This window comes from Columba livia, chromosome 26, assembly GCF_036013475.1.
Source record: "Columba livia isolate bColLiv1 breed racing homer chromosome 26, bColLiv1.pat.W.v2, whole genome shotgun sequence".
In the NCBI taxonomy this organism is placed as follows: Eukaryota; Metazoa; Chordata; class Aves; order Columbiformes; family Columbidae; genus Columba; species Columba livia.
The window spans coordinates 3390366-3412645 of NC_088627.1; the positions used below are offsets into that span (position 1 = coordinate 3390366).

At 49.0% G+C, this 22280-nt stretch overlaps 1 protein-coding gene across 5 annotated transcripts in view; it reads left to right on the forward strand.

Moving 5' to 3' along the window:
* Window positions 1-1030: 1030 nt before the first annotated feature.
* The window catches only part of NFYC (nuclear transcription factor Y subunit gamma), a 29242-nt gene continuing 7992 nt past the window's right edge, over window positions 1031-22280 (forward strand). Inside the window, exons 1-5 of one of the 5 annotated variants that reach the window (XM_065041633.1) lie at window positions 1031-1209; window positions 14377-14489; window positions 17375-17446; window positions 18005-18118; window positions 20287-20382. In XM_065041633.1, coding sequence (XP_064897705.1) covers window positions 14385-14489; window positions 17375-17446; window positions 18005-18118; window positions 20287-20382 — 387 coding nt within the window. In that variant the 5' untranslated portion in view covers window positions 1031-1209; window positions 14377-14384. Of the gene's footprint in view, window positions 1210-4422; window positions 4546-4661; window positions 4854-5251; window positions 5432-14376; window positions 14490-17374; window positions 17447-18004; window positions 18119-20286; window positions 20383-22280 lie in introns of those variants that run through there. The other 4 variants (XM_065041638.1, XM_065041636.1, XM_065041634.1 and 1 more) reach the window with 4 other exon arrangements.

Below are 22280 nucleotides of genomic sequence, written 5' to 3' on the forward strand. Positions count from 1 at the left end.
ACAGAGTTGGACAGCTCACTGAGGTTTCATTTGTTCAGCTCTTGGGGCTGGAAACGTCCCTGGATGAGCCAAGAGTTGGGTTGAGAGAGGTTCTCCTGCCCCTCTGCTCTGCCCTGGGGAGACCACACCTGGAATATTGTGTCCAGCTGTGGCCCCTCAGTTCCAGCAGGACAGGGAACTGCTGGAGAGAGTCCAGCGCAGCCACCAAGATGCTGAAGGGAGTGGAGCATCTCCCGTGTGAGGAAAGGCTGAGGGAGCTGGGGCTCTGGAGCTGGACAAGAGGAGACTGAGGGGGGACTCATTCATGGGGATCAATATGGAAAGGGGGAGTGTCAGGAGGATGGAGCCAGGCTCTTCTGGTGACAACCAGTGATAGGACAAGGGGTAATGGGTGCAAACTGGAACACAGGCGGTTCCACTTGAATTTGAGAAGGAACTTGTTGGGGTGAGGGTGGCAGAGCCTGGCCCAGGCTGCCCAGGGGGGTTGTGGAGTCTCCTTCTGTGCAGACATTCCAACCCGCCTGGACACCTTCCTGTGTAACCTCATCTGGGTGTTCCTGCTCCATGGGGGGATTGCACTGCATGAGCTTACCAGGCCCTTCCAACCCCTGACACTCTGGGATTCTGTGCAGAGAAGCAGCTCCTGCGCCACCGCTGTGGGACCCAGAGCCCTGTGTGACACCCCAACCGCGGGTCCGGGGACACACCCGAGCTGAGATCGCTGTGCTGCCTGGGGAGAGCCAGAGCGTCGGGAACAGCGAGCAACAGGTTCACCCCGCACCTGAGCTGAGAGGCCTGCAGCCCGGGGACTGCCCCACGCCAGCCCGCCTCGGCCCTGGCTGGGCAGGCCTAAACCGGGGACAACCTGGGCATGACCGGGCTCCCCGCCAGCTCCGCGGGCCCCGCTCCGGGCTGCCCGGACACCGCCACCCCCTCCCGACCCCACTACCACGCCGCCCGCCGCTTCCAGCGGAAACCTCGCGAGATCAGACGCGGGTCACGCGCCTGCGCGGAGCAGCGGCCCGGGGAAAGGGGCGGAGCCTCCGCCCCGCCGCCTCACGGACCAGCCGCCATCTTGTTTCTCGGCCGCTGAGCGCTCGCTCTGCTCTGGCCGCCCCCCTCCCCCTCCTTCCCGCCTCCCGACAGCCGGGCCGGAGACAGCGCGCGCGCCGGGCGGAGGAGGCGGAGGTCGCGGCGCCGGCCGCCCCGGTGAGTGTGCGGTAACGCGGGCGGAACGCGGCGGGGGGAGTCGGCGGCCCGTGAGTGGGCGCGGGGCGGGGGCGGCCCGAGCCGTTTCCCCCCCAGCCCCCCCCCGCCGCTGGCAGCTCCTCTCCGATTGGCGGAGCCGCATCGCGCTCGCTGATTGGCTCGCGCTGTGAGAGGCGGGCGGGGGGGAACTGCGCGTTGATTGGCTGCCGAGGTGCGGACCGCGGAGAGGACAGGAAACCGAACCGTTTCCCCGCGCGGCGCGGGGGGGCGGGGGCGCGGCCGGGGGCAGCGGGGCCCGTCCGGGCCTTTTGCGGCTGGAGCGCCTGCAACCCGCAAGCAGTGCCCGCGGCAGGTGCTGCTGGCGCTCGGCGGGCAGGGAGCAGAGGCCTTCCCGGGGCAGCCGGTGCCTTCCCGGGCGGCGGCAGGCCCGATCTGCCGGGAGAGCTCAGTTTCATGTACCGGTGGTGCTGTATTTCACCGATCTCTGAGGTTTTTCTGCTTTAAGAGCCTTCCCCGGAGTCTGCACCCACGCTCGGTGGGAAGCGGGGCAGGAGCCGGGGAGAAGCAGTTGGAGATGAGTTACGGGTCTGGGGTAAATCTGTGAGGGATTGTTTAATCTGTGCTCGAAAGCCAAGGGTGCTGAGAGCTGTGAAAGCATCTGCGTTAGAATATGGTCTCTCTAGATGCCCTTTTTTCCTGAGCTGAGGAAATGAAATAACTGCCTCCTGGTAAAGCACGACACATTAAAAGTGATATGAGTATGGTATGGATGAAAGCTGATTCTTTTTTTATCTGGGCTGGATCTCGTTCAGGTCAGTTCATTCTCCAGCTGCATCATGAGCTGTTTGGGGTCTCAGGGCTGAGGGGGGACACAGGATGGCTCTTTGGTGGCAGGACCAGCTTATGCCTCATGATAGCTGAGCCGTGTCCCAGGGCTGGCTCCAGAACCCAAAGCTCTGGCAGACCAGGCTGCTCACAGAAGGAGAAACAATAGCACTGGCTACTTCTGGAATGTGACTTCATATCACTTTTTGGGACAATTATTGAGTAAAATATTCTCCACATACTTAATGAATTAACTTCTTGCCTGTCTCAAAGTCTCAGTACAGGCAGAGAAGAGGAAAGTCTCAGCTGGCTTCACTTGCAGGGCAAACAGTCTGCAAGTGTGTGGGTAACTCTTTCAGAAAACAGACCACCTGGGTCACCATTTGCTGCCGTTGCCCTTGGCAACATCATGCCCTTAAATTAGCTTACATTTTTGGACTAGGCTGCTCCTGCTAGATCTGTGTTTGTCTTCAGTCGAGCCATGCTCTGGTACCAGCCTCAGTTTACCTGGGCCAAGCTTACAGTCCCTTAGGCATCGTGGTGACAACCTGATGTAATCTCACATCTGGCTGGTCCCTGATGTGACCATGTTGTTTTTTGTGTCATTGTTACATGGGCTTGTCTGGAGCCTCGTGGCCTTCAGACCAATGTGACCAGACCGAGTGGAAGATTCGACAGGTTTTGGGCTGAAGATGCAGTTCTTGGTCAAAGCAAAAACAGTGTCCTGAGTCGGAGCACAGAGAGTTGTTTGCTCCAAGAGAGGACTGGGAATTGGGTGGAATCCTGCTGGTTTTTGGGTTGCTGTGGGTTACCTTGAGCTGGTCGCTTATCCTGCACGGCCAACCTGTTCCTTCCTGTTATTTGGTACTTTATAAAGATAAGTTGTGTCCGTCAGTGTACATTCTCATGCCATATGTGAACAGTGTGCGGTGACGCTTTCTTAGAAGTGCCACAACGTGCAAAGCGCAGCGACAGGTGACAGTTCCTGGGTTAGGAGCCCAATTCACTCCTTAGGTCTTTACAGCTGCTTTGTAGTTGAATCTTTCAAGTGGAATTTCAGCAATCCCTGAGTGTCAGCTGAACTGCCCGGCCTGATTTCTGAGCAAGATGAGCTGCAGTGATTGAGATAAACCCTTTACCATAGTGCTTCCCTAAATTATTATTTCCCCCACACACTGTCATGAGGGATTATTAAATACTGCGAGAGCAGTAGCTGTTCCCATGACTGTGCTGGGTCGAACCCACTCAGTGGGTGAAAGGCACATGGGGATGCGTTTGTGCAGTCGTAGAGTAATTTTCGGTTGGAAAAGCCCCTCAAGATCATTGAGTCCACCCCATGTCCCTGAGAACCTCATCTCCGCATCTCTTCAACCCCTCCAGGCATTGTTTTGCAAACCTCTTGGAAGCACCTCGCATACCTATAATAGCTGGGAGGCCTTGGGTTTATCGGAGGAATGACACAGGAAGAGAACAAAGCATTGCAAAGCATTATTTATTTATTTTTGAGACACGTTTTAAACAACGGCATTTCATAAATCACCGGGAAGACCTATTTTTAAATTAATCTCTCCTTGCTATCTGGTTCAAACTAATTTAATCTGCGGGACTAGTAAAGCATCGCTTGTGCTTTGTAGTATTTTCTCCTCCGCTGCTGTGTATATAATCCTGTAAGCGCGTTATTTTCGAGCAGTAAATTGAGCTCGAAATCCCTTCGGGTGTTGTTGCTGACCTGCTGGTCGGTGTGTTTGTGTAGGTTAAAATATCACCTGTGCTTTAAAACACAACGTTCCCAAATTTCGGTCCCATCCAAGAGCATTTTTGGGGCCTCCGGGAACTGTGATGGGGCAAAGCAGTGATGCGGTAACCGGGTTGGTGAAGAGGCTGGTTAATTAATAATAATGGTTAATAATCCAGGTCACCCCGCGGTCACACGGCCCTTCTCGGTGGATTTGAGGTGGGAAGCGGCACCGGCCGGTGACCGCGGTTCTCCCGGGGCTGCGCCCGCCGCTTGCACCGTGCGGCCCGGCGGTCAGTCACCCCCTTCACCGGGAACGACTCCGCAGGTGCCCGCGGTCCGAGGCACCGCACCGTGTTCAGCTCGGTGCAGAGGCCGCGCTGCCCGGGGATCACGGGCCCGGGAGGGAACGCGCCTGTTGCAACCGGGAGGGCGGAGGGGGGAGCCCCGGGAGGTCCCGGTTCTGGGGGTGCATCCGCGGCCGCTCGTCCCGCCAACCGTGCGCACGTGCAGCTCGGCCGCAGCCCGCGCGCGGCCCCGTGACCCGCCGGTGCGCCCCGTGACGCGGCGGCGGCGGCGGTGGGGGGCGCTGCTGGAGTGACAGGCGCCTGGGCCAATCGGCGGCAGCCCCACGACCCCCCTCTGTCTGTTTGAATGAGAGCAGAACGGCCAATAGGAGCCGCCGGGGAGGGCGGTGAGGGCCCGGGCGCCGCGCTGCGGAGGGGGCGGCGGGCGGACGGACGGGCGCCGCTCTGACCCCTGCGCCGCCTCTCAAGGTAACTTTAAAACAGGAAGTGGACAGCGAGGTTGCGCCGCCGGCGACAGCCAATCAGCGCGCTGGGCCGCGCCCCCCGCGGAGGCGCGCAGCCAATGGGCGCGGGCGGGCCGGGCCGGGCGGGCGCAGCAGGGTAGGCTGAGCGGCGGCTGTTAAAGGCGCCGGCGGCCCGGTCCGCCGGGGACGCAGAGTCCCGGCAGGCAGGGGTCAGCTCAAAGACAAAGGGATGGCGGGGAGCACCGGGGGCCGCCGCTACCCGCCGCAGCCGTCCCCCGATCGGCGGGCAGGGCCTGCGGCGGCCGCGGCCCGGTAAGTTGATCGCGGCAGCCGGAGCCGCGCTGGCTGAGGCGGGGGGCGGCCGCGGCCCGGCCCGTGGCGGGGGAGCCGGCCCCGGCGGCGGAGCTGCCCGCCGGGCTGCGGGGTGACTCGGCCTCGTGCGGCGGGAGGAGGGGGCGGTGCTTGGGGAGGGGGCAGCTCGGAGACTCCGGGGGGCGGCGGGAGGAGGCGCCCGCGTCGCGGTTGGGGCCCGGGGCTGAGCCCCCGGGGCGGCGGGTGCGGCTGGGGGCACCGCGGGGCCGCGCCCGGCGAGGGGGCCGCGCCGCCCCGGTAACCGGGTTGGGGGGGGGGGCTGTACAAAATAGCAGCGCCGCCCCCTGCTCCCTGGGGCTGCGGCGAGGGGCGCTCCCCGGCCGCCCTTGAGGCGCTGGCGGGGGCTGGAGCGCGGGCACCGCGCAGAAACGCGGCTCCTGGGGGGCAGCGCAGCCCCCGGCACCCCCGAACCGCCGGCCGAACTCCTGGCAAGTACAAGCAGCCCTTTGTTGTCCTTGTGATTTGCCAAGAAGCGCTGAAGGTCATCGCAGCCCGGCGGTGACAGGCGGAGGAACAGGGTGAGAATGTGTCTCAGCTTCCAAGTTTTCCAGCAGAAAGGGGTTTGTGGGTGTCCTGGCGACACCCCGAGCTCCGCTGGGCCGGGCTCTGCCGTCAGAGCGGTGCTGGAGCCAGGCCTGCCGTCACTAGCAGGAGTGACCTTGAAATACCACCGCTCCGAGTTTTGAGAATGAAGGACAAAGTTTGTTTACGGCACTTTGCGCTGGGGGAAAAAAAAATAAATAAAAAAAGACTCAAAGTTGAAAAATGAAGCTGCTCTCGATGGCCGAGGGCATTGAGGACACGGAGGAGAGTTTGTAGATTAGAATTAAAGTTAGTTTTCAGCCGGGAGTCAAATCACATTGCAGACATTCCTTCTCCTCCACTCCTACCCAGAGATGCTAAATGTTGCTCTTGCCTTCCCAGGAGTGAACTGGGTGACACAGCTCGAGTGTTCTCAGTCCTGCTCTTAGAATATTTTTTCCCTGATTGCTAATTGTTGACCTTAAAAGCGCCGTTTTGAATATTAGAAGTAATTCTATTGTGCAACTTATTTCCGTAGGGATGTTAGAAAAGTGAACCTGATCTGCACGTCGGTGTCAGCTGCTAACAAAGGACCGTGGTTGAACTTCAACCTGAATGGTCTTTGAATTGTTACAGCCTTCGAGTATTACTTTGGGTATTTTAATTTAAATTAAGACTGGTGAATAGCATCACCTTCTCTGAGGCGAAGCTCATTCAGCTTTCTGTGGCGTCTGGCATGTCACACTAGTTTCAATCCGAGAAGGGGACAGAATGAGAAATGTCACCATAAGTCATCTATTAATAATGGTGGCGGCTCCGGTATGTTAGTGGAATAGCAGTAACTTCTGTAGCAGGCGGTTGGCCGGAATCAGGGGATCTAGTGTGAGTGTGAAGGTCATTGTTAGCATCTTTAAGCAGAAATGAGTAATTCTGAAGATTTTTGCCTTGAAATTAGGTTGTATTCAGCTGCTGCATGGTTTTAAGAGGTGGCAGGATGCAAGACAATCTATAACTGCTGTAAGATGGAATAAATCCCGCAGAAGTCTTCATTACACCCGGTGTTTATCATATTTTGTTGCTTAAACTCGCAAGAGGTTGTAGCTGTGTAAGAAGAGGCGCTGCTTGATCTTTCTAGGTCAAGAGCAGCAGGAAAAACATAAAGCTTTTGGTAGCACTGAAAAGGGCTTTATTAACAGATTACACCAGTTCCTGACTTCTTGTAGCACCGTCAGCTTTGATTTATTGATACCCCATACGCTGTGTGTATTATATACATTCAGGGTACAGGGCGAGTACTTTGTTTTGTGAGCACCCAATGGTACCAGAGTTGTGAAGTTTCATTCCGATGTGGTACAAGTCTGGGTGAGACGCCTCCTGCTTCTGTGTTTCTCTGCAGATTTTTCCTGTAAAAGTGCAAGTACACAACTATTCAAGACTGAGACCGTGTAATTTTGTTGAGTTTGGTATCAGTTTTTGTCTTATTATCCTCCTTAAGGCTCTTGTTAAAGTGAAGCGAGTAAAACACACCTGTACTGGGACTGGGTGAGGTGTGTAGCTTGTAATTCCTTTTAAATTCATAAAGCTGCAATACATAACCTCAATTTTATGTTGAGATAAAGTTTATAAGGTGAAGTACACAATATGCAGTATTGTTTTGGTATGTACCAACTGCTTGATTCTGTGGAGGAGACTTGACTAACTTGAACGCACTTTATTTAAAAGAGCTTTTCCGTTTGGGCGTTTAACGTAGGAGCTGGAGAGGCAGCGCGATTCATCTTAGACCCTTATTGTTATTCGTCTGGGAATTTTCTTCCGATACTTCTCACTCCATGTGCCTACCTGCCAAAACTGCACTGCAAAGAGCCACTATTTAATAATGTTTAACTGTTGGAACACCAAATATCGAGTGTGACCCTTGTGCTCTTTCATTCAAAGAAAACAGGAAGGTAAAATAACCAGTACAAACAGCAATTCAGATTATTTTGTTTGCTTTACCTTTAAATAAAAAAAAGAAGTCCTGTGCTACTTTCTGTGGTGTTCTAGTATTTGCAGCCTCATTTTTGACTCGGTGCTGCTCTGTGGGGAGGTGGTTTTGATGCTGGAGCTGGTGTCCGGTCCCGTGCTGCGGGTGGGTTTCTGACACCAACCTTGCCTGTATTTGTGTGCGCTCCCAAACCCTGCCCAGCGTTAAACAGCCCGTATGTGTTCCAGTCATTCTGTGCACTAACTCATGTGGACCACTGCTGGATGGGGGATTTCTAGCAGTGCTGTAGATACAGAAACTCAGTGCTTCTGTAAAAACAGGCATTCCTGAATTTTTTTTTCCTCTCCTGAGGGGGAAAGCCGGTGACAATCGCCTGCCCGAGGCGCAGCGTGCCGTTGGCCGCACTGGCAATTGCCTTAACCGCTCGGTCACGCTGACTCCTGTGTGAAGGTGTGAAACTCAACGCCCTGTCTCTGGCGCTTGTGTGTGGAGTGAAACGCGTTTGCTGTGTCGTGTCTGTGCTGTAGGATCACAGTCACAGGACAGTTTGGGTTGAAGGGACCATCCCAGCTCCCCAGTTCCCCCCCTGCCATGAGCAGGGACATCTTCACCAGCTCAGGTTGCTCAGAGCCCCGTCCAGCCTGGCCTGGGATGTCTCCAGGGATGGTTCATCCACCACCTCTCTGCCCAACCTGGGCCAGGCTCTCACCACCCTCAGGGCAACAATTCCTCCTCATGTCCAGCCTGAATCTCCCTCCTTTAGTTTAAAACCATCACCCCTTGTCCTATCACAGGCCGTGCTCAAAAGTCTGTCCCCAGCTTTCTTATCAGCCCATTTTAAGTACAGAAAGGCTGCAGTAAGGTCTCCCCAGAGTCTCCTCTTCTCCAGGCTGAACACCCCAACTCCGTCAGCCTGTCCCACAGCACAGGGTTTCCATGGAATCATTCAAAACATCAAAAGCCAAAGCCTCATGTGTCGTAACCCCGATCCTTGCGTGCTGCAGCTTTTGTCTTTCCTTGCGCTTCAGCAGGGCCAGGCACAAATCATCTTGATGGTTCTTCCATCTGCCGTTAGTGCTTTGTGCCACTCTGTGGCAACATCTTATTTTTGTTTTAGACCTCTACAGCAACATTTCAAACTTGGTTTGTTCAGCCCTTGCCGCTGGTGGCAGCTACCAGTTCCTCATCGGGTGAGAAATGTGCTGCGGAGATGGGGTTTGTGTGCGGTTTTGATGGGATTTGTAATCGCAGTGCCTGATTTCATCGCTAGGAAACGTGCAGAGGATGATACTCCAGCTCTGTGCCCACCCAGGACTGTGTTCCCGTGGTCTCTCGTTGCTGTGTCAGAAGTTGGGTGAGTTCTGGCAAGCCCGAGCGGCTCCTGCCGCTCTCCTGATCAAAGCTCCAGCTGCGACGAGCAGGAGGTGCAGAAAATGGATACAACACAAAAAATATCTGTCTGTCTGCAGTGCCAGCTCTACTGCCAACATGACTCAAGTTTCTGAATCGCATTACTGCTTTAAAACCATTTTACATAATTGTGCAGGCAGGGCCTGAATATTAAGGTAGAAGAAGAAGAAACCATTGATCTCAAACACAATTAAGAACTATTTTTACACCACCGCCACCCCCCAAAGCAAGTAAAAGTAATTCTTGGATGCGGTTCTGGCACCTTTGTATTTCCAGCCGTGCTGTGCGCTTGTGCTGCTTGGCCTCCGTCTAGTGAACATGTAGCTTGGAACTGTAATGGAAATAAATTTGATCTTATTTCATAAAAGAAGAGCTGGCTAAAAATATCTAGGTTGACTTGAGTAGCTTTTAAAGCAGAGAAAATGTGCGGTGATTTAAGGTATGATGTCTCTGTGGAAGCAATTTTGGACCATTAACATGACTTGCGAAAGGTTTGTGTTAAAACCCAATAGCACGGGGCGTGATGCCGTGCAAAACAAGTGCTGTTGATCTGCGGCGCAGAGACGACGTTTCAGCAGGTTCACCCATTCCCATTGCTGTCGTCGTCCACTTCAAACTGCGTTTGGTGTTCTGATGCTGCTAATTGCTCTAATTGCGGTAATGAGAGCAGCATCTCGCAGAGGCGCTGGGATGCGGCTTTCTCACACATCGAACACTCCTCCTTTGCCACATTTCAATAAGTGTGTTACTAAATTCACATAAAACCGTATTTATTCTCCTTGTGAAACTAGTTCTTGGTTGCTAGATTGTTCCTCCTGATTCTGGCAGGATCAGGTGTCTGGCGCTCATTGCTACACAGAGCTCATTCTTTAGATATGTGAGTGTGGCTCTGCACATTTTACTTTTAAATCAAGGGACGGGCTCTCAAGACAGAACACTATGGTTTGAGAGTCAGTGCATCAGACTGGAAGCAGCACAGAATGTTGGGATTAGTATTTATTCTAAATATTCTCTTTTTCAGCTCTGTGGGTCTATTTGTAATTCTTCAGACTCCCAGAGTTTTTCTAGGTGTTGGTTTTTAGTTGGTTTTTAGTCTTTGATAGTGAAGATGATGTATTTATTATTTTAATGTTTTTTTTCCAAGAGGAACTTTATGGCTTGTTTTCTCCCTTTTTTTTTTGACGCCGCTTCCTAATAATTAACTTGCGAGTTTTGTGGGATAGTGGATGATTGTAAATCCAACAGCATCTTAAGAATTGAGGGGGAGGCGGTGATCTTCTAAACACTGTTGATGTGGAGGTGGTAAATCTGTATTTGTACGGTGGTAGAATCCGGCAGGGGGATTTGTTTTTGCAGCGGCTGTTTCATAAATGTTTGTGTGTTATGCTTATTTGTAGCTATAATCTAAGAATGTTGAGGCAAAATGTTGCCTGAGCTTGTGTCTGATTTCTTTGCAGCCTTCATCTTACTCCTTATTTAACCATCTTTTTAAGACGTTTGGATGGAATATGCTTCTGCTGCCTTGTAATACGATGCTGTGTAAAACAGGCCCTTTCCCATTAATGTAGGTCATGGGAATGTGACTGTGCTGTATGCAAAGGACCTGATATTTCAGATATAACCAGGGTCTGTGGTACTTGACGACGTTGCCGAGTTACTCCCTCCTTCATTGAGAGCCTCAAGGCTTTCCAGTCCTTCCCTCTGCTATTGCTGTTTGCATATCCCGTCAGATATTTGGATAAATTTCATTTAGATGTGCTCTCCACCCAGCTGACTTTGGTCAGCTTCTTAATCAGGGCCAGCTTGGGAGTGACTTAACCATAGGGACACGAGCAGCTGCTTCTGCTCCGGTCCCGTTCCCAGGCGCCCGTGGCGATGCCCGGGATGTCCCGTGCCCGCGGCTGCTGCTCCGCTGGCCCGCTCCTGGCCCTTGGTTTTCCAGCTGAAGAGCTCCAGGTGATACAGAAAAATCAGAGATGTTGGTTTTATTTGTGATCTATACCGTAGCTTGTGTTTTCAATAGCAGGTTCTTGCTCGAGCGTGCAGACTATGCATCCAGGGTGAGAGCTTCGTTTGGCTGCTTCGCCCTTCCCGTGGCATTAAAGAGCACAAACTATCATCTGTTTAAGAGAGAAAAACAATCAAGCAACAAAAATAAAACGCAACCGCAGGCACCTGAGGTGCCTCCATGCTTGCTTTGTGCTCCATGGAGTGAAGCTCTTCTGCGTTTGTCAGCTGCCCCAGGATTTTGTAAGTTTAATGTTTGTAAAAGGTGTTCTGCTCTGGTGAGCAGAAAAGCTCTAATTGCAAAGTGTTGATGGCGTGGTTCTTGAGATGTGCTTGCTAATCTGCTCTGTAATCACCTCCAGGCATTTCATGCGTAGGCCTCAGCTTTTTGGCCTTCGGTTTCTTTTTCCCTTGTTCTGGAAACAAAATGTTTGCCCTCACGGAGCAGATTCCAGGCTGTGCGGACTGGGCTGGCTGTTGTGAAGCTGCTGTGCCCCAGTCTCTCTTCTTATACCCTTATTCTTACAGCGTGTAGTGTTTTGTTTGCTTGTATCTAATTTAGTAGCGTGTCCACGTTGTGAGTCTGTGTTGTGTGTGAACCTCCTCATCTAGATTCTTCTGCAAGAGCATCCCTGCAGAGCCTGGTTTTTAGGCTGCACCCTCCTGGGACTCACGCCTGTAGTTTCGCTAAACCGAGGTCAGCGTAGGACCCCGTTTGCTTTGCCGCACCATCAGGAGTACCGGTGAGATGATGAGTTTGGGTAATTAAGCTTTGTGCAGAACAGAAGCGTGTCCGGCTCGCGGGTACTTCTATTATTCAGCAACAAGATGGTATCGGAATAGCCAGTTTATTCTTAAAACTCCTGAGAGACCACATGCTGCGTTACCTGGGGATCCTCAGCACCTCTCCCCTCTCTGCACGGGGTTGTGGAGCGAAGATACAAACCGCATCTCAGAAAAGACCAACAGGTTTAGACACTGATACTGTGACTTATCTTCTGCTGCGCGCTTTGGGATTTTTGTTGTTGGCGCTAATCCTGATATGAGACGTTCTTAAAAGAAGAGAGCCTGGTTTACCCTTGGGTGCAGGAACTTACCTAATTGCTCAGGAATGGTTTCATTAGTGAAGTTTATCTCACAAAGCCAACGCCGTAGGTTTCCCCAATGGTTTGGGGCTTTCTCTTTTCCTTACAATCCTCCTCTAATGCTTGCGAGCACCTTCAATGTGCTTATGGATCTGTTTTAACAGGGAGAAATTACCATAGTGACATTCTGAGCGGTTTTAACCTGCTTAGGCTTCTATTTTGGAGTTTATAGTGATTTCATTCTATAAGCATTTCAGAACATCAGCCTATTGGGTGACTCTTGTTTCTACTCTTACTCAATTTCTTACCAATTATCCTAAAGAGTCACTTAGAGCAGCACTTGGCCCTTGGGTCGAGTGTCAGGCTGTTCATTTTGAATTCTGGAATCACTGCCGTGTTTACCTTGAAGATCTGATATTTTTTGTATGCATCGACAGGATTTTTTTATAGATGACTGGAGTAAACCATTTCTAGCTCTTCTTGAAATCGAGATTAATACTACAGAGGCATATATAGAATGCAAGAGATTTACTTTTGCACGTGGTGGAGGGCAAAGCAGTGATGGCGACAGTGGAATTTTCTTCCATTTCGCTTCATTAGCTTTTTTATTTTTGTAACTTTTCTTTTTGCGGCGGGAGGGGGATTATTTAGAGCATTATATTCCAGTACGGCATCCAAGTGGATTAAACGCAAGGAGTTTGTGTTTTTAAATAAAGCCTTGAAAAGTGATTTGGCTTGTCTTCAAGATGAACAGCAGAAGAGACCCCGTCTAGTGTTGAAATATTGTTGCAACAGAGCAAATCTCAAGGATCAGCTTTTATTTATGTGCCTAAACTATTTTTTGCCTGTTTGACAATGCGGATCAAGGGGGGAAGAATCAAAAGCCAATTTAACACTCATTAGAATATTTATATCTTTGTATTTTCCTATTAATACCTGAAATACCTTCATTTGTAGGCGGCTAGTATTATAATGCAAATAGTTGTTGAAGAGTTGTCAGGTAACTCATCAGTTGCTGATTTCCATAGGTTCCTCACCTAGAGTTCTTCCTGTCTCCAACTCTTGCTTGGAGACTGAAAATACAATTTTCGGAGCTCCTCTTGCCATCCCCTGTCAAAATCCCCTTGGGCTCTTCCCACGCCTCCCGTGTCCTCTTCTCAGGTTGACGAAAGAGAAACACGACCGTTCCGAGGCCGCCTTGGGAAACGCAGGCTGCGGGAGGTAACGAACTAATTGTCTGACCTTCATCTCTTTGATCTGTTAATCAGATTTTATGGATCGTCGTTGCTTTGGAATAGATTTTGGAATGACTGGCAGTCGGCCGCTGCCTCCCGTTGGTATTTTGGTGTGTTGACCGGTGTTTCTTGGCTTGAGAGAGGACGGAAATAAACCTTTACACGGTGGATGAAACACAAACAGGGGTTGTCGGAGCTAAATCTGCTCTTTTTCCATTACATGGCAACACACAAACATCTGTGTGTATCTCGATCTTTCCCTATAGTGAGCGGAGCAGCCTTCTCGTGCTGTGTGTTCAAAGGCACAGAGACTTATTGTTTGTACGCGGCGCATTCGCGTCGTTCACGGAAACTTCAAAGCTGCTCTGGGTGACCCTGAGAGCGTTTAAAGTCAGTGAGTCGCTGGGTTTCTCTGCTCCGCTCGCTCGAGAAGTGGCTCTTCTGGCCTTCGCCAAGTTGAAATGTTCCTGGAGAGTCACACACAGTCCTGGCTCCGTCCCCATCCACCTCATCCTCGAGTGACCGATGTTGCATGTCTGCACCTCTTCGCCATCTTCACCACAGCGCGGTTAGAGGGGAAGACCCAAACCCAGTTATTGTCCCTTTGCTTGCTCTATATAAGTTCCTGATGGTGACTGGTATATACTGTAAATAAAGCTGTTCACAGAGATACAAGTCGTCCTCTTGATTACACCCAAGGAGGAGAGGTGTTTTTAAAATAGTGTAAAGCCACAAAAACTGGCACTTTTCAAACAGGCACAGAAGCAACCGTTTCGTTACACTTCTTAGAAATCATGTCGGGCTGACATTGACATTCTGGTTTCAACTTGAGGGGCGTTTGCCACCGGAACCTGCACAACTGTTGGCTGTAACAAGCAAGAGAACAAGTGATTTTTATAATGGGTGTGTGTGCAGTGATGGGGTATCGGTTATGTGTTGTAACTCCTTGTGAAAAGGCAGAGCTCTAATGGGGATTAAGTAGACTATTTTTGCTTTCATTTTTTTTTTTAAATGTTCTTTTTCAATCTTTGTAAAATAAATCAAGAAAAACACTTCTAGCGGCTGTGAGTGTCTCCACGTTGTTGCTGCGAGACCTGGACTGGCGTATCTTGCTTTGATGGTTTTACAGAGCGATTATTTAGGCTGGGACTTGGCGGTGGCTTCGGAAACCCGCGGCTCCTGCCTCCCTCGTTGCTGACGCTCGGTTTTGTCTCTCCCAGCTGCCAGGATGTCCACGGACGGCGGCTTCGGCCCCGCCAGCAGCAGCGATGCCCAGCAGAGCCTCCAGTCCTTCTGGCCGCGGGTGATGGAGGAGATCCGCAACCTCACTGTGGTGAGTGGCCTCGTCGCCCTCTTATTTCTGCAGAACTGACAGCAAAAGACACCGGTGACGTCTGGTTGCGAGAGAAACCTCAGCGTGAACGGATTCCTGCTGCTGGTGGGATCCAGTTGGCTATTGATGCGCTGCAAGGTGGCCTGAAAGAGCTGATTAATAATCATTGAGCCAGGCTTGTGGCTGTTGGCCACCACTGGTTGAACTCGGGATATAAACTGAACACAGCTGATTCACAGCGTAGCGGGATGTAATAGTCATCCCTTCAGCTCTTTGTGGACTAAACGAGAACACAAAGTTGATTCAAATGTTAATGTTCAAAACACGACTCTCAGTCTTTTCCCCCCTTCATAAATTCAAACCCCAGGTACAATTTTTTGTGAATGAGTTTTTGGGTTTGACTGGTGTATAGAACTATTATGTCCTCTTTCAGAACCGTCTCCTTTGACAAGCCTGGAGTTTTGAAAATCACTTGAATGCCAAGTGCATCATTATCACATGCTTTATTAATTTAAAGACATTTGATTAAAAAAAAAGATCATGCATAGGCTGAGAATAAGAATTGGACTAAGTAGCTTCTATTTTTTTCCATCCCCAAAAGAGATGTCCCCGAGAACAAGGGCATATAATAAAAATGGCTTTTCAAGAGAGATGGATAGATTCCTGTGGCACAGCGGTGCTGAAAGCACACTCCTGCGCTTCCAGTGCCACTGAAAACAAAAGAACTCCAGTCACAGACGGGCTGTTCAAAGTGAAAACCCCAATCCAATAGTCAGAAGATAAGCTGCTTTTTTTCAGCCTATGTGCAGATAGTTGATTAAAGAAACAGATGTAGAAATTTGTATGCATAACCAGAATTAATTACTTTCCTCTTTCAGCGCAGTGAATTCTTGTGTTCAAGAGCTGTAGTTTGTCTTCATCTCCACATGAAAGGGGTTTATTCTGCAGCTTATCAAGTATGGGCAGCTTAATTTTTAACTGTCGTGTGAATCTATTTATTGCATTGCAAGCTAGTAAGTCATTGAAAATGTAACTGAGAACAGTGAAGGGAGTTGGAAAAGGGATAACTGCAAAACATTCCTATGCAGTCGTCCCTTGCATCATTAAATCCCAAAACTGAGTGTGCATCGCTCCCATGGATGTGGACGTAAGTAAATTTAGATAAAGCTCGTCTGTGTGTACTCAGGAGCGAGGTCAGAGCAGCTGGTTGATGGAAAAGCTGCTTTGGTTGTCTGCTAAAATTCAGGGGAAAAAACAAGCGAGTTCTTTAGAAGAACAAACCAGAGCTCCCTGTTCTCTGCCCCATGTAACAGAAAGAACTGCAGCCGAGTCTTGGAGAAGTGGGAAAGGGGACTGAGCTGGAACTTGAGTTTCGGCTCCACAATGAGTTCGAAGAAGCTCGGGAAAACATTTGAGACCTAATTTGGAAAAAAGAAAAGATGAAGAATTGGTGTCTAAAGTCTGTTCTGCTGGGTAGTAGCCAGTAGTGGTCATGCTTCTCTTCACCGTGGTGCTTGCGTATTAATTCTGATTTATGTGACGTTTGCCTTAAAGGAATAAAGGAGCTTTAATTTTATTCTCTTTTCTCTCACTGTCTCTCTTCTCTAAAGGTTTTAATAGCGTTGTACCTATGCATGTCGAATTGCAGTTCTGCTGCTCGTAGAAGTTAATATAGTTAAGAGTTTCACAAACTAGAAATGTTGTCCTCATCTCTTTTTGCAGTAAAGCTCACGAGGCTCTTTAAAAAGCAACGAGCTTTTAAAACAAATTCTAAAAACGCCAAAAAACTCCCTCTGGGCTATTTTTCCATGCCCCAGCAACCCCGTAACTTGTTTATGTGGCAGTTTGTGGTTGAAACCCTGAGCGTGTCCAGCACCGGTCCTGTCTCTGCCTCTTCTCCCATCGCCCCAAATCCTCCCCCTCTAAGGTCACCCCCAATCAGTTCCAGTTTGCAGCACATAACTGGGAGCACCTCATTCCCCGCTCTCTACAGAACGAGGACACAGAGCGCTTTTTTAACGTATATACATATACAATAGCGTCTATAAATATACACCAAATTTGAACATAGAAACGCAATAAAATGCCCCCTGCTGGAGCGCCGGCCGGACCGCACGTGGCCTCCATAGTTAGTCTCAATAGAAAACAGCATTTTCAGCATTTTTCCCCCTCTTTTGTTTCACTACCACAGCTTGCAGTGCTTTCTTCCCCAGAGAAATGAATTTCCTTTTATTTTCTATGACATTTTGGTGAAGAAGGGATGACATTTTTCTTTCAGGCGCCCTTTGTGGGCAGGGATTCTGCATTCCTGATGTGATTGCACGGAGCTTCAGCCTTTCTCCCTTTTTAAGAGGCTCCTGGTAGCAACACACTGTGGATTCTTTTTATTCCTCCGTCTCAAACCAGGAATAGAAGAGATTTTTTGAACAAGACTCTTGCAAGATTTTAACACCAAAATGGGTATTGGGCAACCGGGAAGGACATATAGATCCGACTTTTTGGTGGCCACACATAGCTCTTGGTTGCCGTCTTTTTTCTCTTGGGACGTTTTGTAAATTCCAATGGTTTCTGTGTCCTGAGACGCCTAATTGAATGAGTTGCTTCGAAAATAAGTAGATGCAGAAATGCGTGATATTAGAACCATTGTGTTCTGCAGAAGGACTTTGGCGTGAAATAGTAGATACAAGCGCCCGACAGAAGATTTAAGTAGAACTGTATCAGTATAAAATAAAGCAGATGAGAGTTCTCGGGGCTGAGGAGAAGCTGCCACAGCTCAAAGAAAACACAGTTTAATTCTAGACTACACAGACTTGTTTTAACGTTTCTTCCCTTTGTTTTCAGTGAAGTATCAGTAGAGCATCTCTCACATGTGAATCTCTCTGCAGAAAGACTTCAGGGTTCAAGAACTCCCTCTGGCTCGGATTAAGAAGATAATGAAACTCGATGAAGACGTGAAGGTACGCTCGGGGTTTTTTTTAAGTACTTATGATCCTTTTGGTGGATATCATTCCTTGCAATTCTTTACTCATGGCTATCATTATTTATTATCATTGTTAAAGCACATTTTAACTGTTGCCTTGAATGCAATATTAACCAGCCTTGTGTAATTAAACCGAGCTGGGAAAGCAAAATCATTTGGGATTTTTGCTGAAAACTTTTGCAGTTTTGTTTTTTTCTATATCATTCTGTGTATTTTCTGGCTTTTAGTGTTTAACTTTCTATTCTCATGTTTCCTCCTCGTTCTCTCGACTCTTCCTTTCCCAAAGCCATAGAGTGTTTAGAATGAAGAGCGATATCCCTGCTGTGCTGTTCCCAGTTTTATGGAAAATATAATAAGTGGATAACATGGGTTTGATACCAACATTTGAGCTGAACCTTGTGGAAATTCCCCCAACTTCCCTATTAAGCAATGCAGCCATTCACACTTTACTAACGTGATAAAATTACCCCGACTACCGCTTTGCAGTAAAACTAACGGTCAACTTTAAAGAAAAACACTGTAAATGTAATTGCAGATGATCAGTGCAGAAGCTCCCGTGTTGTTCGCCAGGGCGGCTCAGATCTTCATCACAGAACTGACTTTGCGAGCGTGGATACACACGGAAGACAACAAGCGCAGGACTCTGCAGGTAGCGGAGCTGCTCCCACCCTCAGCTGCTCCAGAAACTCCTTCCAACTCTTTGTTTCCATAATACGAGGCGTGTTTTGTAGACAGGAACTTTGGTACCTGTGCTTATCGCTGCGAACCCCTGTAAAAAGCACAGTGCCCAGTGTAACTCTGCAGCTGAAATGCTTTTCTTGCCTTAATTTTTTTTTCAGAAAAACCCAAAACAACAACAAAACCAATCAAAGCTGCAGCTGTCAGCTCATAGTGACCTGCGGTAGCTGTTGAACTTGCAGCTGAAGTGATTTGAGAGTAAACTGTAACGCTCCAGGGTCTTCAAGTGGAAGAGGAGAGTTTCGAGATCATGGCAGGAGGGGCTGGCCACTTGGGGAGAATATCAGGCTGTTGTCAGAGGGTGTAGGGAGGCAACCAGGAAAGCTAAGGCCTCCTTAGAATTAAACCTGGCGAGAGGGGTCAAGGACAACAGGAAGAGCTTTTTCCAATCCGTGGCAGATAAAACTAACACCAGAAGCAATGTAGGCCGCTGATGAACGAGGTGGGTGCCCTGGTGACAGAAGATACAGAGAAGGCAGAGTTACTGAACGCCTTCTTTGTCTCTGTCTGCTCTGCTGGAGTCTCTCCTGAGGATCCCGTACCGCTGAGGCCCCAGAGGAAGGCAGGACAATGGGGGAGATGCCTGGGTTGATGAGGACTGGGTTAGGGAGCAGTTGGGCAATCTGGACATCCATAAATCCATGGGTCTAGATGGGATGCACCCGCGGGTGCTGAGGGAGCTGGCTGAGGTCATTGCTGGACCGCTCTGCATCATCTTTGCCAAGTGAGCTTTCCTGGTGCAGAGGTTGCTGTGGTGGCAAGGAGATGTGTCTGATTTCAGTCCAAAGCTGTCCTGTGATAGGTGACCTGGCCACTCAGCCTCCGCTAAACTGATACTACTTGTTTAACCCAGGTATTAGTGCAGTACCCACGGGAAGGATGGATTTGATTCACATTCCATGAACAAGATGCTTAAAAGCGCTGACTCAGGCGTGTCCTGTTAACAGTTTTCAAGCTTGGATGGGTCCGTTCATTTCAGAATCATAGCTAAGTCCTGATCCTAACATATAAGACCTTAAACTAAGTCAGGTTTTAGCGCTGCCTTGCCTTCCGCTTTCTGCACGGACGGTGCAGCTGGAGAAATGCGGTCGCTGCTTATCAAGTATTTGGGAAGAAAATTGTGAGCGGAGAGGTCTGAGTTATGGGAGTCTGTTCCTGAGGAAATTGGATGGAACCCAATCCTCAGCAGGGAGAGTGACATACGAGGGACATCTGCACAGCAAAAGCGGTGAAGACGCTTTTCTGACACGTGCTGCCTGCAGAACAGAAGGAACGTCTCTCTTGTGCTTTCAACGTGATCGTTGTTTGGCAATTAAACACCAAGACACTATAAGGTTTAGAAATATCAACTAGCCTGAAATGAGAGGATTGATGGTCTTTCAGATTTTACCTGCTCGTTAGGCAGCGTCTGCATCTGTGCCTCAAATCCTGTTCATATATATACTTCATACATTTATCTTCAACTAAAGAGAGAATGAGACTTGTAATAGCTCCTTGAATCAGCCCTGCTCTTCAGGGTGGCTTGCAAGAATTCTAACATGACTGAATGCTTTTTATTTTTTTAAGTAATTTGGCCTTTTTATCTTGGGGATTTTTTCAAATCTTCAGCAAATACACTTAAGTGATGACTTATTGCTGGGTAGCTCTTTATTCAGGTCTTTAATGCTTTGACCTCATGCTATTCCTTAGATTTCTTTTGAGGCAAGGTAGAAAAGTGAAGTTGGAATTTGCTTTGAGAAGACACTTACCTTGCCAGTTTTTCGTTGAAACTCGTTGACTCTTGCACATCCTTTTCCTGATACATGTTTGGCCAGTTTGCTGAGTATGTTTTAATCTTCGTGCTTTCTTTTAACCACTTTGCCCTTCCACATGCTGAAGCTTGTTCTCTCAGCATCTCTTGGGAATCCCCTGCCCTGAATAAGATCCTGTAAGGCTTATGGTGGTTGTCACGAGTCCTCTGTGAATTGCAGCAGGACTGTTGTGGAGAGCTTGACTCAATTAAAAACCTCTCACTTTATTTATCCAGTGACAAATAGACTTTTAAAGCTGAAGAACGGTTTTATCTTTTTGTTCTAACAGAGGAATGACATCGCCATGGCAATTACCAAGTTTGATCAGTTCGATTTTCTTATCGATATTGTTCCAAGAGATGAACTGAAGCCTCCAAAGCGGCAGGTGAGGCTTAAAAATGAAAACGTTATTGTCTGTCCTTTCCTTGGTGTGATTTCGGTCTGTAATTGGCAGAGAGTTGACAAAAGCGACGCAGAACCAGATTTAAACATGAGGTTTGTGCCTTTCCTTTGCATGTTTATTTACAACAGTTTTCAGCTTCTTGAATATTTTTTTATGGAAATAGAGCTCGAGCGGAGACTTACACAAGCCTGATTTGGAGATTTGCTGAAGTGACACAACTAAATGTCTCTGATACCAAATGTTCAAAATCTCATTTAAAAAGCGTGCTTTGACGTGTAAAGGGAGAAGCAGACCGCTGTGCTTCGGAGACCATCCCCTGCGTCCTGGGGCAGTCCTTGCTGCTGTAAACATCCTTGACTGGAAGCTGTGAGGTGCGAGCAGGAGCTTTCAGTCGGATGTTTGCAGCAGCAGGCTGCTGCCGTCAGCTGAGCACGACGCCTCCAACGCAACAGGTTCGTGTTTTACAAAGCGTTCGGTTCCCTACCTGCTTGAAGATGCCATGAGGTGGGATCAAAGCTCGGTCTTGCTGCTTCCAGCGCAGCTCCTTCCATCCCTTCACTGAGTTTAGCCCTGCAGCAGGGATGATGTATCCAAAGATCATTAGTTCGGTATTAAATAAAAAGAGCAGCAGCTGGCACAGCCGCTCTCGCTGCTTTGCTCAACTCAGTTTGTTCAGCTTGATAAGCTGAAACGACTTGGCTGCAGCCTGAAGTAACACAGGTTAATTCTGGCATTGCAAATTCTGTTATTTTTCTTTTAGGTGCCTCGTTCAGTTATTCTGCTTTGTGGTGCTATTTTTAGAAGTGCTCCATGTTTGGGAGGGAGAACATCGCCTGTATCTTTTTCTTGCTGGAACCTTTTGATTCACATCAGAATGTTCTGATTACAGGACATTCAAGTTCCTTAATCAAATGAATGTCCAGAGGATTTTAATAGTGTGTTAGGTGCATTTAGGTTGCTCGGTTAAGGTGTCTTGGTGATACATCCCCCCAGAGCTGTGCCTTTGGGATTGCACGACCTCAGCAGTGAAACCTGGGCGGTTTGGGGTTGAAATAAGCTGTAGAGATGTGTCTCCTACTGATACATCCACTCAATCACTAGAAACACTTCTTATGGTGAGAGAAGCTTAATGGAGAAATAGCTGCCTGATAAGAACACAGGTCAGGGCTTTGCAATGGAAAACACTCCCTTGATTCAGCAGTGTTGAAAAGCAGCTGCCTGTGCACTGACAGTCGGTGCTTTTTGGCTGGGGATACAATCTGTACTTTATCTCTACCGTGGAAAAGAGTGTTTGACAAGTCAGTGTTGGTTACGTGGAAGACCTGGGAATGAAACCATGACTGTTATGTTGCTCTGGTAACTAAAGCTGTGGCTTGAAAATAAAAGATGGCAAATGATATGATATAACCTAGTTCAAGCAGATTTGGATTTTAAGCCGGTTTTGCCTGTAGCAAATGCAGCTTAACCTGGAATAGATACTTACAGAAGTATTCAGTTGCCTTAATTGTTTCAGGATCCAGCTAGGAACTGGGGACTGGAGTGCTCTAGAAATGAGGTACAAGGACTAGACTTACAGAAACAGCCGCAGCTCTTCTACGCCTGTGCTTTTATGGTTAACTGAAGACATGTCCTGTTGAATATATATTTAAAAGTTGTTATTATCCCTCCCCCAAAGGATTTTTCATGAAGCAAGTTGGAATAATCAGTGAATTGCTCTGTGTAGCGTACTGTAAGTATTTGATTGCGGTGGTTTGCAGTACCACGGGATAGTGCTGATGTTTGCTCTGAGAGCCAGGCTTAGGTGGCACTTTTGATTACAGCCAACTGCAAACAGCTTAATCTTTGGAGGGGAATTTTCTGGTAGGCTATTGAGAAACCTC